Below are 17,582 nucleotides of genomic sequence, written 5' to 3' on the forward strand. Positions count from 1 at the left end.
GTAGAAAAAGAGAGTCTGCGCATGCCATGGCGCATGCGCAGACCTCCCTTCCTCTGGAGTGACCACCTGAGATTGTCCTCATTCCTGCAGACACCGGTGTCGGTGTCACTTGTTTGCTTTGCTAGTTTGCAAATGAGGGTATGTTTATCGATAATTTTTTCGATTTCTTCCCTGTTTTCCAGCTTTAGTTTGTCGCTAACGCTGTTGCTTTTGCTTACATTGCAGTTGCTATTGTTTGCGCCCTGCCTCACGCGGTATTCGTCGTACGCATAGCTTCTGTTTACTGTTGTTGTTTTTGCATTGCTTTGGCTTACGGCGAACAGCATACCCGCTTAGTAGCTGCTTTTATACTGACGAGCAGAACCAACGTCTTTTGTTTCGTCAGTACTCTGTTGCTTTTGTTCCTGCCTATCGTGGTACCAGCATGGGCAAGGATAAGGCTAGTTAGAGGACTAAGAAGGATAGGACCGGGTCCGGGCATCAGCGTGCCTTGTTTCCCGGCCCTGGCCCTGTCAGTAGTGCTTTAGCTAGTAGACCTTCGTCTCCCGGCTCCTCCCCTGATCGTGTTCAGCTGGGGGTTGGGGATTTTCCGGGTAATGCTGGAGAGGTAGCTATGGAGGTCCAGGTGTCTTCTGACCATCGGGATCCCATTTCTGCTCTATTTTCCCCAAATAAGCAGAGGGGCAGGTCCCGCTCTCCTCAATCGTCAGTCGGTGGTTCCCCTCCTGGGTTAACTTTATCTCCGTCTGTTAGGTCTAGGGCCAGATCTAGAGCTATGCATCGGTATGTGAACGAGGGTAAGCCTAATGACGACGCTCAGGGTACTTATCAGGGTCGCTCAGGTTTTGACCCTGATATGTACCAAGATTTTCTGGATTATCAGAATTTCGTTAGGGCTAGGGGGGCTGGGGTGCAGTCTTTGGCCCCTTCTTTAACCCATGCTTCGGTAGCTGCTCGGCCTCAGCATCCTTTGGCTCGGGCGCCTACATTTATACCAACTTCTCGTTCTCGGTCACCGGAGGGCTCGGAGTATTCCCCTGACCGCCAGGTCAGTTTACATCTTCACGCCCCCTCCCATACGGGGTTTAGTGAGGACGAGGATATTCGTTCAGTAATCTCTAGTCAGGACCTGGCTCAGCCCGAGGACCCAAAGTTATCATCAGAATTTGCTGTGCTAATGGATAACCTTCAGGTCGTGCTAGGGGAGGATCTCCCCTCGAGGAAGGTGTCATCCTCAAAGGTGACTGCCTTGTCTCAGCTGGAGGATGGGGACGAAGTAAGAAAGCCCTCCACCTTTCCTCATTCTTCTATCATCCCCTCCTCATTCGCTTGTCTTCACCAACAAATGTGGGGAGACGCCACGCTAAAGGTTGAGGACCCAAACTCTGCCCCCTTCCCTTATTGCAGGGAAAAAGTTGGGTAAGAGAAGGATTCCCAAATATAGGGAAAAGTTTTATTCAGTTAAGTCCGATTCCCTTCAGCCTTCTGCGGCGGACGTGGGGGTTAGTATGGAGTCTTACGCCACTGTCAAGGAGTCCTCTGTCAAGATCAAGGCGGAGGAGGTCAAGGGCATTGAGCGTCAGGCTAGAAGGTCATTACTGGCGATCAATGCCATGGATGTTCTCCTGGGTGGTATCAGAAAGATTGATAACATTCAGGATCCTACAGACATCGATCTAGAAGCCAGGAAAAGGTTCCTGTCTAGTCTAGTGCTGGCGGTAAAGCATGCGGCAGAGTTTTCTGCGACCGCGGTGGCCATGTCGATGAATTCTCGGAGAAAGGCCTTTCTAGAGGCCATCCCGGATTCCCTGCTCCCGCAAGCGGCCAGGAATTGGCTCCTTAATCAACCATTTCTTCCCCCCTCAGGGGACCAACATTCTTTGTTCGGGAATGTGGTTCCCCAGTTGAATAAATTCACTGCCAAGCATAATAAGTTGCATGGAGTGGCCAAGAGAGCAGGGGATTCGGGGGCGCCAAAGAAAAAGCCCTTTACTAGGCCTTCTGTTTTGGCTAATTCGTACCAGGCCCAGCCAAGGGGTGCGTATAATTCTTATGGGGCGATGAGGGGTTCTCGCCCCTATGCTAGGGGTCGTGGCCGTGGGGGTTCTTATAGGTTCAACTCTCCCGGTGTTTCTGGGGGTCAGCCTGCACGCGCAGCGCATGCTGGTCCTAAGAAATTCTCCTAACCTCTTTTCCTCAGGCCTTGCCCCCATGTCAGGGACCTCCAGTAGGGGCAAGGTTTCAGCACTTCGCATCCGAGTGGGAGAATATCACAAGCAACATCTGGGTGCGAAGTGTAGTCAGGGAGGGCCTTCAGTTAAAATTCAAATCTCTTCCCCCTCTATCTCCAATACACCGGAATGTTCAGCTCCCAAAAGATCCTCAAAAGTGCCAGGCGCTTTTGGGCGAGATACAAGCGATGCTTCTAAAGGAGGCAATCGAGGTTGTCCCTCGATCAGAGCTGGTACCAGGCTTCTATTCCCATATGTTCTGCGTACCAAAGAAGACTGGGGGTTTCCGTCCAGTGATAGATCTAAAGCTCTTGAACAGGCACCTTGCAGTCCCCAAGTTCAAAATGGAGTCTGTGCACTCAGTAAGAGCGCAGCTAAATCAAGGGGAGTACGTGGCCACCCTAGACATGAAGGACGCATATTTTCACATTCGGCTTCACAAATCACATCGTCGTTACCTTCAGTTTGCCATAAACGACACAGTCTATCGCTTCCGGGCCCTTTGTTTCGGCCTAGCGTCGGCTCCATTCATCTTCACAAAAGTTCTGAAGGAGATGGCCGTGTATCTGAGGCGTCTGGCTATCCTGATCCACCTCTATTTGGACGACTGGCTACTGAGGGCCAAGTCTCCAGAGACCCTTCTAGAGCAGCTGCAATTTGTCTTGCATCTGGCAGAGAAATTGGGCATCATCATCAATCTAGAAAAGTCGAACCTTCTGCCGCGTCAGGTGTTCGTGTATCTAGGGGTGTTGTTCGATCTGGTAAGAGGCCTCGTTTTTCCCTCTCTGCAGTCGATCGACAAGGTCATGTCATGGATATCGCAGCTCAGAAGTCAGGTGGAGGTCCGGGCGGGGACTTCCTCGCTTTTCTAGGCCTGCTAAACTTCGTCGCGGACTTCATTCCCCTAGGTCGTCTCCATTTGAGACCCCTGCAGTTTTATCTCAAATGTTTCTTCAGGGTCCACCAGGACCCCCTAGACAAAGTGGTCCCGCTGACTGCCCTGTTCTTCGAAGCTTTAGAATGGTGGGGCTACAGGGACAATCTGCTTGCCGGAGATCCCTTGCATCCTCCCGAGCCCCAAATGTCTCTGGTATGCGATGCCAGCGAGTCAGGTTGGGGGGCGCATCTCGCACGGGACATGGTGTCAGGCCTCTGGAATCAGGAAGACCAGAGTTTGCACATCAACCTCCTGGAAATGAAGGCAGTAATTCTCGCCCTGGCGCATTTCCTACATCTAGTAAAGGGGAAGTGTGTCCGGGTCTTGTCAGACAACACCACGGTAGTTTCGTACATTCGGCGCCAGGGGGGCACTCATTCCATCGCCCTTTTTATGTTGACTCGAGACCTGTTCAGGTTCTGCCAACTACATCAGATATCCCTCAGAGTGGCGTATATCACAGGCAAAAAGAATGTCATGGCGGACAGTCTCAGTCGCAAGAATCAGATATTGCCGGGCGAGTGGACTCTGTCAGTGTCTCTGTTCAGACAGATTCACAACTTGTTCCCCATGTTACAGATAGACCTGTTTGCAACATATCTCAACCACCAGCTGCCACTGTATGTCAGCCCTTTCCCAGACGATCAGTCTTGGGTGACAGATGCGATGACCCTCCAGTGGGACGACCTAGTCGCATATGCTTTCCCTCCTGTGAGGCTAGTCTCACAGGTTCTGCAGAAAATTGCGTCAGCCAATTGTCTCATTCTCTTGGTTGCTCCAGCATGGCCATCTCAGCCGTGGTTCCCAACATTGCTGGGGTTCCTGGTGGAATTTCCTCTGGCCCTTCCTCTATCCAGGAAAATGCTACACCAACCAACATCCAATGTTTACCACTCCAACCCGGGGATGTTGGACCTGCACGTTTGGTTGTTATCGAGCGTTCGCTCATTCAGAGAGGTTTTTCTGAAGAGGTTGCGCGAAGGGCAGCCAGACCTCAGAGGCTCTCCTCACGTTCAGTGTATGAGAGCCACTTCTCCGCATTCAAAAGTTGGCTCGATAGGCGGGGTAGGTCTCTGGAGTCTGTCTCCATTCAACTAGTTGGAGATTATCTTTTGTACCTCTTTGAGGATCTCAAGAGATCGGTGAGCACAGTGACAAACCATAGGTCGGCTTTGTCAGATGTTTTGCCAATTTTTGACGGTTACACGGTGGGAAGTCACCCAGTGTTATCAAGTTTGATCAAGAACTTTAGTCACGACAGACCTGTCGTTAGGCAAAGAGTGCCAGATTGGGATTTAGTTTTGGTATTAAAGAGTCTTATGTCGGCCCCTTTTGAGCCTCCAACATATGGCTCAGTCCAGGATAAGCAGTTTCTTACCTGGAAAACCTGTTTTTTGCTAGCACTGGCGAGCACCAAGAGGGCCAGTGAACTACATGCCATTTCTAGAGATAAGCGCGATTTAGTTTTTTCTGATAAGGGTGTCTCTCTCAGAACGGTGCCTGGTTTTCTAGCTAAGACCCAGGCAGCGCAGGTTGATCCAAAACCTTTCTTTATTCCTCGTCATGACGCGTTCTCGGGCAGAGACACGCCAGACAGGTTTTTGTGCCCAGTAAGGTCGTTGAAGTTTTATTTGCATTGTACGGGGGGTCATAGGGATGGTCAGTCCCTGTTTGTTAAGTGCCGCGGTGAAGGCACAGTGTCTACAAAAACAATTTCGTCTTGGTTAAAGAAAGTTATTTGCTATGCGTACGACAATACTCCTAGTGGGGGAGGGGCTCACCCGAGGGGTCACGATGTCCGGAAGCTCTCGGCGTCTTGGGCTTTCTCTGCGGGCATCCCAGTGCGAGACATTCTTCAAGCCGGCTCATGGGCACGAGAGACGACTTTCACCTCCCACTATCTACACGATGTCCAGCAGCAGCTAGATGGTAGTAGGAGGCTTTGCCCAGTGGTGGCATGTTCCAACACTGCATAGGTTTCGTATCCACCGCCTCTCCTTTTCTTTTTCGGGGGGATAAAGTTGGTCTTTACCAAATTAGATTCTCCGCCGGTATCACGGTTTGGAGGTCTTTCTCTGTTTTTTCCGGTGGGTATCCCCCTTATTCTCATATACTCCCACCTTCCTCTGCTGATTCAGCATAATATATACTACCAAAGGTTAATAACCTTATGGTAGAGTTTTCTAGGCTCATTAGCGCAAGAAATATTTCCCCTTTGAAATAAGGGGTCTATTTCTAAGCTATAGCCTAGAAAACTCTAAGTTTTCTGGATCCCACCCGTCCTCCCCTCTTGGGGGCTACCCATCACGGTGTAAGTGGGTGTCTACAGGAACGAGGACAATCTCAGGTGGTCACTCCAGAGGAAGGGAGGTCTGCGCATGCGCCATGGCATGCGCAGACTCTCTTTTTCTACACTGCAGACATCTAGCGGAGCTAGCAGGAATTAGCATAATATATACTACCAAAGGTTAATAACCTTATGGTAGAGTTTTCTAGGCTATAGCTTAGAAATAGACCCCTTATTTCAAAGGGGAAATTTTTGGATGAAATAAGTCAAATATGTTCATTATGGTTTGAAACATTGAGATCATTACAAATCATTTTGGTGAATAATGGAATTCCCACATGGTATCTCACAGTTTGGAGGCAAAGTGACACGCCAAGGGGCGAAACAACCAGGTAATACGCAAATTGGTCCCTACCTTTTCTCAGGGGTGAAGATTCTCTTGATTGTGGAGAGGAGGTGGCGCACAAGGGCCGACTGTCCCTGCTGAGACTCGTGGAACGAGCTGCTCTGCAGCAGTTGGCAAAACACGTCCCCAACTGATTCTCTGAAAGTGAAATAGAAGAATGATCAATTCTGATCAATCAATCAATCGATGTTGGCATTTGTAAAGCGCTCCAGTTACTCAACGAGTGGGTATTCTGGAGCGCTTTTTTTCCCCAAAGGCAACTGCAAAAAGGTAGGCCTTTAGGAGGGACTTGAAAGTCTGGAGGGAATCAATGTTACGGAGCTTTTGCGGCAGCTGGTTCCACAGTTTTGGAGCAGCTACTGCAAAGAGACGACCACCAAGAGTCAAGGAACATCGCAGAGGCTTTGGCGATTGATATATGTATAACCTACTACATGATTCTGAAATTTTAGGCTTTGGCGATCGATATATGTATAACCTACAACATGATTCTGAAATTTTCAGTAAATCGCTAATAACTTCCCCACAAGGAATCGATATGAACTCAAATCAAGGCTGCTGCATGTTGAATTTGTGCTAAAAATGCATTAATTGCACTGACGGTTATGCGCTAACTCCCTCACATAGGCCTTCGTTATCTTCCGCTTTTGGATAGCGTTTTTAAAGGCCTACGCTGTTCGTTTTGTGAATTTGTAATTTAATTTATAAATGTCCAATTGCGAAAATACATACTAAATATAAATTTCAACATTGTCGTTGTGTAGACTGATATACAAATACTATGAATACCAAGTTTAGAAACAAATTTGTATTCACAATAACTGTACTACGGCATTGTGTATTAGTGGATTTCTATCAAACTTGACCACAAGTAATGACGAACGGCCTACCCCTTTAAGACTGATTCTTCACAGTTAGATCAACTCTGGCCATCGTATTCTTGCAATGATTCCTGGGAAATATAACCCAATCTCAGGTTGCTTTTTATGTTAGAATTGTTCAAATGTGGACGACGTCATTCCCACTGTCAGTCAACATCACGACTGACTTCCAACCCTGGTGTGTCGTGTTATCGAGATCTGACAATTGTTGGTCTATTATTTGGGCGTTTGTGTTTTCTAACTTGGTCGCTGGGGGTTTTATGCATGCATGTCAACTTCAATGTAAGGACAAAGTTACTATCTTAATAGTCTAACTTGATTTAGTGTTTCAGACAGGATTTAAAAAAGGCAAAAACTTTGGACTCAGAAAAAGCAGGAGCAATCTTCAGCCAAAAAAGGTATTTTTCATTGTGGCAATTTCCACTTTTAATTAAGAAATCTACAACACTTGTCAGTCCAGAGGGTGTCCTTAATACAAAGGTCCTACTGTACCATAAAATTAAAATCCCTGCAATTTCTTTCGCTGCCCAATTAACTTACCCAGTTTTATTGTGTGCCTTCCGACATGCATTGTTTACTATGACATTCGTCAGTCTATCAATGTCCTCATCATCAGCATAACTGAGAAGAATTGGCAGGTTTTTACACAGACACCCCCAAGTGGCCACATGAACATTTTCAGCATTAACAGAGTACATCTGAAAACAAATAATGACACATTTCAATCTACAATTTATACGACATGTCTTAAAGGGGGACTATAGGCAGGAGCAGAGGGGCTTATTTGGCCATCTTCAGGTGACTAATATACACAGTAAGGGCCCTGGGTCATGTCAGATTCAGCACTAAATATATTCCTCGTACAAGCGTGAATCATTTCAACGTACTGTGAGACATGAGAGACCCCTATAGGGGACTTCATGTAACTTCATCTTGCCTGCCTAGCTGCTGCCTATCCCTTTAAAATGAGAGCAGCTTTTAGAGTTACCGTAACCCGTTCGCCGCTGCAGCATTTTTCAGCCAGCGCCACCATGTGCTCAGAGTCGTCACCAATAATAAACAGTGGAGCTATACTGGCAGAGAGAATACGTTACAATATCATGTCTGCTTGGAGAGTGAGAATGTACCTGTCCATCCCAAGTGGCTGGAGGGTTCTTGTGTGAGATGTCAGCCAAAAGGACGTCCGATATGCAGCTCCTGACCATCGTCTTCATCGTGGTGGCCACGCAAGGGAACGTCTGATTGGTTCTGATATCGCAGATAGAGTGCAGCACCTGTAAGAAATGGCATTAAATTTCAAGCTGCGCATGACTGTGAGGGTGTATTTAAACCCCCCTCCCTCCCGATCCCGACCAGTTCTTTCAACACAAATGTTGCCAGATTCTACGAGAGGAACTAGTAGACTGGTGAGCTGGGGCCTCAATTTTTAAATTTGAAGAGTCATCACAAAAAGAGAAAAGAGATATATCCATTTTTGGCCATTTCGAGAAGTTTAACTGACTTTTATTGAAAATGTGGGGCAATTTTATCATAAATAACTTACTGCTGGCCCGCATGCTCTGAAGTTGAGAGGTCGAGTTCAAGTGAGCGCCTTGTGGTTGCTCCTTGAAACCCCCGATTGATTTCTGTGGAGACCGGGGTAATAATATGATATCCCAAAGCGCTTTGAGTGAGAACTATAGTGTCACGGAATTGCGCTATATAAAAGACTCATTATTATTATTAAAGATCAGAAAGCATATGAGCACTGCTGTGGCATGGTGAACTCCAATATATTGGATATGGTGCATATCACAGTTTATGATTAAACTTGTCATATGTTCAAGTCACTTTCTACTTAAAACTCATTTCTTGCTGAGTAACGGCGAACTGGATTATCTACTGCCGGGTAATGGCAAACTGGAGTATCTACTGCTGGGTAATGGCAAACTGGAGTATCTGCTGCTGGGTAATGGCAAATTGGAGTATCTACTGCTGGGTAATGGAAAACTGGAGTATCTACTGCTGGGTAATGACAAATTGGAGTATATACTGCCGGGTAACAGCAAACTTGAGTATCTACTGCCGGGTAATGGCAAACTGGAGTATCTACTGTCGGGTAATGGCAAACTGGAGTATATACTGCGGGGCAATGGCAAACTGGAGTATCTACTGCTGGGTAATGGCACACTGGAGTATCTACCGCTCATTACTTACAGTGTGGAAGCAAGCTGTAGTATCTGCTACTCCTTACTTGATTCAAGGCAAGCTAGTGTATCAACAGCTCACTACTTCTGAGTAAATGCAAACTGGAGTATCTACTGCTTATTACTGAGCAAAACTAATTGGAGTATCCACTGCTCGTAAGTTACTGAGTGAAAGTAAATTTGAGTAGGCCCATCTTCCACTCCTCACTCGCTGAGAATAGCAAGCTGAAGTATTTACAGCTTTTGCTGAGTAAAGACAAACTGGAGTATTTGCTGCGCATTACTTACCGAGTAAAAGCAAACTGGAGTATTTACAGCTACATCAATAGCTTGAATTGTCTGTCTCATCTCGGCTTGGTCAAAAGTCGCTAGGTTTTCATTGTCCTTGGAATACATTTTCAACAAAAGTTGTAGGTCACGGAAAGAGACTGCCAGAAGAAGGAACGATATGATGAAAGCACTATCATTTGTGACCTTCGTCTTAATTCTGGACGCCATTGAAATAAGCAAAGCTTTAGTCCGTTTCATGAGGTCACTGATTCTCTCCACTGTCACCATGGCGATATTATAGTCGGCCATCTTGATATTCACGATGAACGCATGGAAGATGATCGACACGAGATGAAGGTTTTTAACTGAAAAAAAAGGCGGATATTATCAGCAAAGAACTGATTCCATGAAGCACGTTGGTAGCTGACACACTAACCCAAGGAATCAAACCTCACAACATAAAAGTGCAAAATGTTTCAGCTGAACTTTCTTATTTCATTTGATAGCTGCTTGATAGTGTGCGCACTGCTTGTTGTACTGAGACTAAATGAGTGAGGGTTATTCAAATAGAATATCTGGTCAGGTAGACAGTACAATGCAAAGCAAATCTGCAGGTATAGGGAAATGAATACTGCCTCTAATAAACCGCTTATTTATCTAAGGGAGATGAATACTGCCTCTAATAAACTGCTGATTTATCTAGGGGAGATGAATACTGCCTCTAATAAACTGCTGATTTATCTAGGGGAGATGAATACTGCCTCTAATAAACTGCTGATTTATCTAAGGGAGATGAATATGGCCTCTAATAAACTGCTGATTTATCTATTAGGCTCTTAAGTCAGATTCATCCATAAATACATTAATAAAGAGGGAAGTCTTTGAGAGAATACAATTTCAGACTAAAGAAATGTACATTGATAATAAAAGATATGCAGTAGAACCTCTCTATCAGGGACACACTTGGAACTGACAAGTGCTGTCCTCAACAGAGAGGTGTCCGGATTAGAGAGGTCAAATTGAATGGAAACCAATTTGTGTTCAAAACTAGTATCCTTTATAGAAAGGGCGTCCGTTAAGGGAGGTGCCACTGTACAGCAAACGTGGCAACATTCAAGAGATACGTACCATTCTTGTTGGCACCTAGGTAATTACCATCAATCTCTTCAATCAAATCGTTCCATAAACTCAACACCTGCCCCGTGGGGAGACTAGGTACACTATCTCCAAATCTACAACAAGAAAGAAATTGCCAGAAATCATGCCATAAACTCAACACCTGCCCCGTGGGGAGACCAGGCACACTATCTCCAAAACTCCATCACTATCTCCAAAACTCCATCACTATCTCCACTATCTCCAAAACTCCATCATGCCATAAACTCAACATCTGCCCCGTGGGGAGACCAGGCACACTATCTCCAAAACTCCATCATGCCATAAACTCAACATCTGCCCCGTGGGGAGACCAGCCACACTATCTCCAAAACTCCATCATGCCATAAACTCAACATCTGCCCCGTGGGGAGACCAGGCACACTATCTCCAAAACTCCATCATGCCATAAACTCAACATCTGCCCCGTGGGGAGACCAGGCACACTATCTCCAACACTCCATCATGCCATAGACTCAACATCTGCCCCGTGGGGAGACCAGGCACACTATCTCCAAAACTCCATCATGCCATAAACATTAGTTTCATCCAAAGTTTGATCGTTTTTGATAGAGCCATGGTGTTAGAAAGTATATCAAAATTCCACAGAATCTTCACTGGTTGACCAATGTTTCTCCAGGGGTGTTGTACATAACGATTTTCAATATTTTTTTGGGGAGCGTGACATTGCTAAACTTTTGATGGCCACGTGAAAAATCTCCATACATGCACGGAGACCCCAGTGAAGACGCAGCCAGAGATCTACTTACACTTCCAGGAATCTCCTTGGCCACATGACTGCAGTCGGATCGCCTTCCCTCACCAGTTGTAGCATTTTTCCTATGATCTTGGGCACCTGTCTGAGTGCAACATACACCTGTAACCAGCAAGCAAACAGGTTGTTCTGAGCCTCCAGGGCAACACCAGGAAGAACTTTGGTAGTCAGCCACGCTTTGCTCCAAACTTCAGACATCTTTGGCACCAGGATATCGTGGTTCAGGGAGAGGAGAGTAGTGAAACAGTCATACCATGCAGGACTGTCGCTGGAAGCAGAAATAAATAAAAGGTGTCTGGTTGATGTGCACCCCTGGGGCTGTATGGAAAAACAAAATGCACCATATCGTGAAAGTTTAGCCAAACATCAAATATCTCATTTTTCTCTATTACTTCACCAGAAAACACGTTATTGGATTTAGGAGCAGAAATGAGCACTTTAACTCTTTCACTGCCAATAACGTTTTAAAACGTTATTGAAAATATGTCGCTAAATTGCCAATAACATTTCAAAACGTTACCTCAGTGTTTCCATCTACTCATCAAAAATTAAACCAAACTATTGATTCTACGTTGATTTAAACCTCCCGCCATGTCTTCGGAAGTGTTCTCGGAAGCATTCGGCTCAATCTCGTCCCCAGGAAGTGGGTATTTCGAGTCAGGTGAATTGGTGAAGATAGACCAATTTGAGATCAATTTGCGTGATCAGCCTGATACTGATGGTGATAATAGCCACGCGTACACCACCTTAAAATGTACCACCAATCTTGGTTCGCGAACCAATGCCGCACCATCGAAAATCCACCAAGCGCATACACCACCACTGCAGCTAGTTATAAAATCCGGCAACAGATGGCGCGCAAACAATAAATTGCATGCGCAAATAGCGCCATTTTGAAAGCGCCGCCTGTCGCCGAACCATTTAACTAGCTAATTGCCGATCCATTAGCGCGTACACCACGACAAAGCCGAGCTTTTAACAAGCCTGGCGAATTTGGACCATCAAGCTTGATGGGACAAATTCGCCCAGCCATTTGTACCGGCAATGGATTGCTGAACAAATTTGTCATGGCAATGTGGTGGTGTACGTGCAATTGGACCACCAATATTTCGTGGTGTACGTGCAACTTATGACGAGTCAGTTGGGGGTAATGATATAAGTAGTAGTGACAATGACTCAGGTGATGGTGGGCAGGGGGCGCAGTCTGCTGCAGGTGAGAATCAAGCTGCACGTGGCCGAGGGCGCAAAAGAGGGCCCTCAGTTCCTTCTACAAAAAAGTGGTAAAAATGGCAAAAATGCTGGCAAGATGGGGGAATAACTTTAAAATAGGGCTGGCAGTGAAAGAGTTAAGGGGTAGAAAATGCTTAGGGGTGAGATGTAGTCAGTTATCTCTTTTTGGAATTTGAAGAAAAACACTTTTTCAGCTAGTCAGGAATGAAAACACAATTTGGAAACCGCGTTAAGAAAATACAATTCGCCACAAAATTGCAAACAGAGTTTAGAAAATACAATTCACCACAAAATAAAACAATGTACATGATGATAGAGTTAATATCTTCAGACGGTCTAAAAGTTAAGTAAGGGAAGGCCAACCATCTGTTCCTTAGTTTTGACATGTTTGATAGAAGACCAAAAGCTCGAGGACCAACACATCCTTGTTATTACAGGAATTTCTCTTAATATTCCAATTGAAAAAGTCGTCCCCACATTTTCTCTTGATTTTAGGTCATCTGAGAACACTTGAAGAACACCCACAAAACGACTATTTCTTAAGGAGTTGCTTGTAAATAAACGATTTCCCCCCCAAAAAGTTGAAAAGTTTGAAACTAATGAAAGTGCATGAGGGCCTCCCCATCTGGAGCCTTATCTTACCTCCTGTCCATTTCAAGCAGATTATCTACCAAGTTTCGGAACCATTTCAGCTGCACTGCACCCTTAGAATTATCCGCACTGACACTGTAGACCTCCCCATCAGCGGTTGACTTGAGTAGGAGATGTGACACCTGCAGTGTATCGAGGACTGGGAGGAGAAGAGTTGACACCTTACCAGTGATTCCCAGGATGGAGCATAAATGGCAGAGGAGTTTGAAGTGTAACATGCCATCCTCTGACCTACAATGATTCCAAGAAACATAAATAACATATGCTGGTCTTGACATTTTTCAAGTTCTGTATGTGCTAATATTACCAAAAATAATCCCACAAAGCTATTTTTAATTAGATCCCAAATTCCCTGTTTAAAGGGAGGCAATAGCCAAGTAGGCAAGTAAAAGTTACACAATGTCACCAATAGGGGTCTCTCCTATCTGACCGTACTTCAAAACTATTCAGGCTTGTACGAAGAAGAAATGAATCATGCACAAACAAGTCCCCGAACTATGCATATAATTCACCTGAAGACCACCACTTTGACCCCCTAGCTAATGCCTATAGTCCCTCTTTAAAAATATAGGAAAAATCGGTGTAACTTTTCCAAATTGCATACTTTGGGTCGATAGTTATACACACCTGAGAGGATATGCTTTCTGAAATGCCAGGTAGAGCTGTGGCAGGTAGGTTGCCACCGCATTGACTGTTTCCTCCTTCCCCACATCGACCGTCAGACCGTTTGAGATGGTGAGGAAGACCCGTTCTGGTATCTTGGGAATCTGCGTCTTTTCTGACGAACCGGAAGCCATGAGGTTGAGGAACGCCTCGAATGTTTGGCCATGCTCGCTGAAATCAAAATCATGAAGAATTCTTAGAGTAATACCAAAAACCTATACCGCTAAGACAAGCGAAAAATGAACATCTCCGAAATATAAAAAATATTGGAGAAATGCTCTGACTTGCAGGTCAACTCTAAAGCAAACTTGCAGATAGAATAGGCTGATGTTACTTTTAGGCTAGCCTGGACACGAGTGTCAAAAAGGTGCTTAGGAATTTAGGAAACCTTAAGGATTGAACATTATCACCTCTGAAGAAAATTAAAAGATAGAATCGGCCCGCACACTTTTTGAATTGACTATATGCGAGTGTCGGAGGGTGGCTGAGGAAATCCTCAAGATCAAACATGATCATATCATTGTTACTTCTGCACTGTATTATGAAGTATTGAGACCAAAACACTTTCTCATAATAGCATGAAGGACGCAAAGGACACTGTGTACAACTCACCTCTGAAATATACCCGCCGAAATGATTTGATTTAGTTTTGCCACAACTCTTTGCCATCGAGGCTGTCCTTTTTTCAGCACCACAAGTTGTATGGCAGGGATGAGCAGTTTTTCTGACAACAAATTGGTAACCTAAGAATGAAATAAAAACATTACATGTACGTCTTCAATTGTTTTAAAGGGCCAATATAGGCAGCAGCTGGGCAGGCAAGATAAAGTTACACAAAGTCGCTAATAGGGGTCTCTCACATCTCACAGTACGTTGAAATGATTCATGCTTATACGAGGAATATATTTAGTGCTGAATCTGACATGACCCAGGGCCCTTACGGTGTATATTAGTCACCTGAAGATGGCAAAATTAGCCTCTCTGCCCCTGCCTATAGTCCCCCTTTAAAAATAAGCGCTGTGTGGTCACTCAGCTCAGAAAAACTTGCCGTTTGCCTGGTCTCCACAATCTAGAGTTGCCAAAACCTACTCGGCACCCCTTCACATAAAACTCTTTTTTACAGCAATGTGATTCCGAGGTATTCTTAATGACAACTTTGGTTACGTAAGGTTTTCCTGGCTAAAAATTTGGGTTATGTGAGTATTTTGGCATCAAAGGTGATGTACAATGAAAAAAACATTTTGGTCCGGGAACTCAGGCTTTATTGGGAGGTATTTCTGGGGAAACTCGGGCTCCAAAGGGTAGGATGATCATACTTACCAACTTCTGATTGTTATTCTGTCTCTGTACAGAAGCGTACTTGGCCAGTATGACAGCGACGGTGTCGGAATAGTCCTCTCGTGATGCGAGACACACTTGAATGACGCACAATACCAGCTGAACCATGGTTTCATACCGAGCAGTGAAAACATGGCACAGGTATGGTGACGTGATTATGCTGCGCACCACTTCAAGGGCAAGGCAACGCGATTCTTTGCCAGACACGAGCGTATCAATCACAAGCTGGGTGAAAGAGGCCTTCATTAAAATCAACCGCCCTCGTTTTTCTTGCTGTCGAAGCCTTTTGCTCTGCAGAATATCGCTGAGAAAGTGCCATAGTTTCACTTCATCAGATTCTGAAATCTTGGATCTGAAATCATGAAATTATATGAATAATCATTGATTGAAGGTTTCAGAAATCATTTTTCTTCGATTTTTTTCTTCAGCAATCGCTCTGCACTTGGACTAGGAGTAATTCTCCAGACAGTGTCCCTCCCATAGTTGAGATGAGTATTTTTACACACCACCTCAGTTTAGCATCATATGGGAACAATGCATCAGTAAGAAGTCATCTACTCTACTCCACCACATGCAACTCAAGTTTTCAACCTTGTTGGGGTATTTTGCTTGCTTGTCCTGGCACAGACACGACAGACAATACATAAAGTACAGTGGAACCTCCCTTAGCGGACACCTCTCTATTTAGGACACTAGTTTTGGTCCCAAATTGGTAGTTTTCATTCAATTTGACCTCTCTAGTTTGAAGTCTTTATATCATTCATCTGAGACCCGGCCAGCCATTGTGATTGGACATAACCTGATTTTTAATGTCACAGGTTCAAAAACAAGTCCAAATTCAATTTAGAGAGGGACTCAGAGTTGGTAGAGTGCGCCAAATTAGGATGATATATGTCACGATACACTGAGGGAGTCTTAATTCGAACTTGAAAAGAAACGTTTCTGGCTAAAAGACTCATCCATCGACCATGACTCATGATGACCATGTCCATGCAGAACTGATCCATATGGCACTTGTCAACTCGTTCCTAACTACAGTGTGAGCCAATGGAGAATCCAGAAGTTTGCTAACCAGGCTCGGTTTAGAGGTAAAGATCAATCAAAGCGAAACACATTTTTTTGTGTCACCCTGTGAACATGGCCATGTGTACAACTTCGTGTACATTAGATAGAGCATTTTTTTAACTCCAAATAACGCTATTATTTTCACACCACAATCTAAAACAACCACACTTCGTGTTCGACAGTAACAAAGACTATTGATTAACAACCATAATTCATCAATAAAACACTTACCGCACATGAGTGGCACAGACACGACAGACACTACATAAAGTACAGTGGAACCTCCCTTAGCGGACACCTCTCTATTAAGGACACTAGTTTTGGTCCCCAATTGGTAGTTTTCATTCAATTTGACCTCTCTAGTTTGAAGTCTTTATATCATTCATTCATCTGAGACCCGGCCAGCCATTGTGATTGGACATAACCTGATTTTTAATGTCACAGGTTCAAAAACAAGTCCGAATTCAATTTAGAGAGGGACTCAGAGTTGGTAGAGTGCGCCATCTGTCCAATAAACTTACTTTTCCTTGTTGATGAGAGTAGTGCCAACCCAATCAATCAGGCTCTGATACTTGTTGGGAGTAAAAACCGTCTCTGTGACCCAAGCATATCTGGCTATCTTGACTTTATCCACCCATGATGCAGACTTGTCTTTTAGAAAGCTGAAAAGACCTGTAAAGAAAGCATTTGCATGAGAATGGTGATTTCTTCAAAACACGTTGAATGCCGATTACGATTTTGTAGGAGCTAAACTCCTTTCTTGAAGTCAACAGATTCTAGTGTTACCTAAATTATTTGGGCATCAACTGATATAAACCGAATTAGCTATTTATACCCACTATACTAAATAAATGTGTTGCTCTAGCTTCAACAGTAAGTCTTCAAAATAGCAAAAACTGATTTCCATGATGGCCGCCTGGAGACCAGAAATTAGGATGATATATGTCACGATACACTGAGGCAGTCTTAATTCGAACTTGAAAAGAAACGTTTCTGGCTAAAAGACTCATCCATCGACCATGACTCATGATGACCATGTCCATGCAGAACTGATCCATATGGCACTTGTCAACTCGTTCCTAACTACAGTGTGAGCCAATCGAGAATCCAGAAGTTTGCTAACCAGGCTCGGTTTAGAGGTAAAGATCAATCAAAGCGAAACACATTTTTTTGTGTCACCCTGTGAACATGGCCATGTGTACAACTTCGTGTACATTAGATAGAGCTTTTTTTTTACTCCAAATAACGCTATTATTTTCACACCACAATCTAAAACAACCACACTTCGTGTTCGACAGTAACAAAGACTATTGATTAACAACCATAATTCATCAATAAAACATATGGTTTGTACAAAAAACAAAGATTTATCGAAAAAACGTGGGGATTTTCTCACCCATGGAGGCTGCCATTTTTATTCACTTTAAAATCTAAGCCGCTTGCTCGAGTCATACTTATTTCATTTACCTGTCTTTATTCGTCATCAATATATTGATAACAGCTACAT

At 44.5% G+C, this 17,582-nt stretch overlaps 1 protein-coding gene across 1 annotated transcript in view; it reads right to left on the minus strand.

Annotated features, from left to right (window-relative positions):
• LOC135494515 (unhealthy ribosome biogenesis protein 2 homolog) overlaps positions 1-17,485 on the minus strand; it is a 58,607-nt gene extending 41,122 nt beyond the window's left edge. Inside the window, exons 1-12 of the mRNA XM_064782560.1 lie at positions 17,472-17,485; positions 16,597-16,747; positions 14,993-15,362; positions 14,285-14,415; positions 13,637-13,843; positions 13,001-13,240; positions 11,124-11,396; positions 10,327-10,430; positions 9,217-9,563; positions 7,870-8,016; positions 7,283-7,440; positions 5,871-5,999 (exon numbers count right to left, since the gene is read on the minus strand). Coding sequence (XP_064638630.1) covers positions 5,871-5,999; positions 7,283-7,440; positions 7,870-8,016; positions 9,217-9,563; positions 10,327-10,430; positions 11,124-11,396; positions 13,001-13,240; positions 13,637-13,843; positions 14,285-14,415; positions 14,993-15,362; positions 16,597-16,747; positions 17,472-17,475 — 2,261 coding nt within the window. The 5' untranslated portion in view covers positions 17,476-17,485. The remainder of the gene's footprint in view (positions 1-5,870; positions 6,000-7,282; positions 7,441-7,869; positions 8,017-9,216; positions 9,564-10,326; positions 10,431-11,123; positions 11,397-13,000; positions 13,241-13,636; positions 13,844-14,284; positions 14,416-14,992; positions 15,363-16,596; positions 16,748-17,471) is intronic.
• Positions 17,486-17,582: the final 97 nt, after the last annotated feature.

This window comes from Lineus longissimus, chromosome 10, assembly GCF_910592395.1.
Source record: "Lineus longissimus chromosome 10, tnLinLong1.2, whole genome shotgun sequence".
NCBI classification, from domain to species: Eukaryota; Metazoa; Nemertea; class Pilidiophora; order Heteronemertea; family Lineidae; genus Lineus; species Lineus longissimus.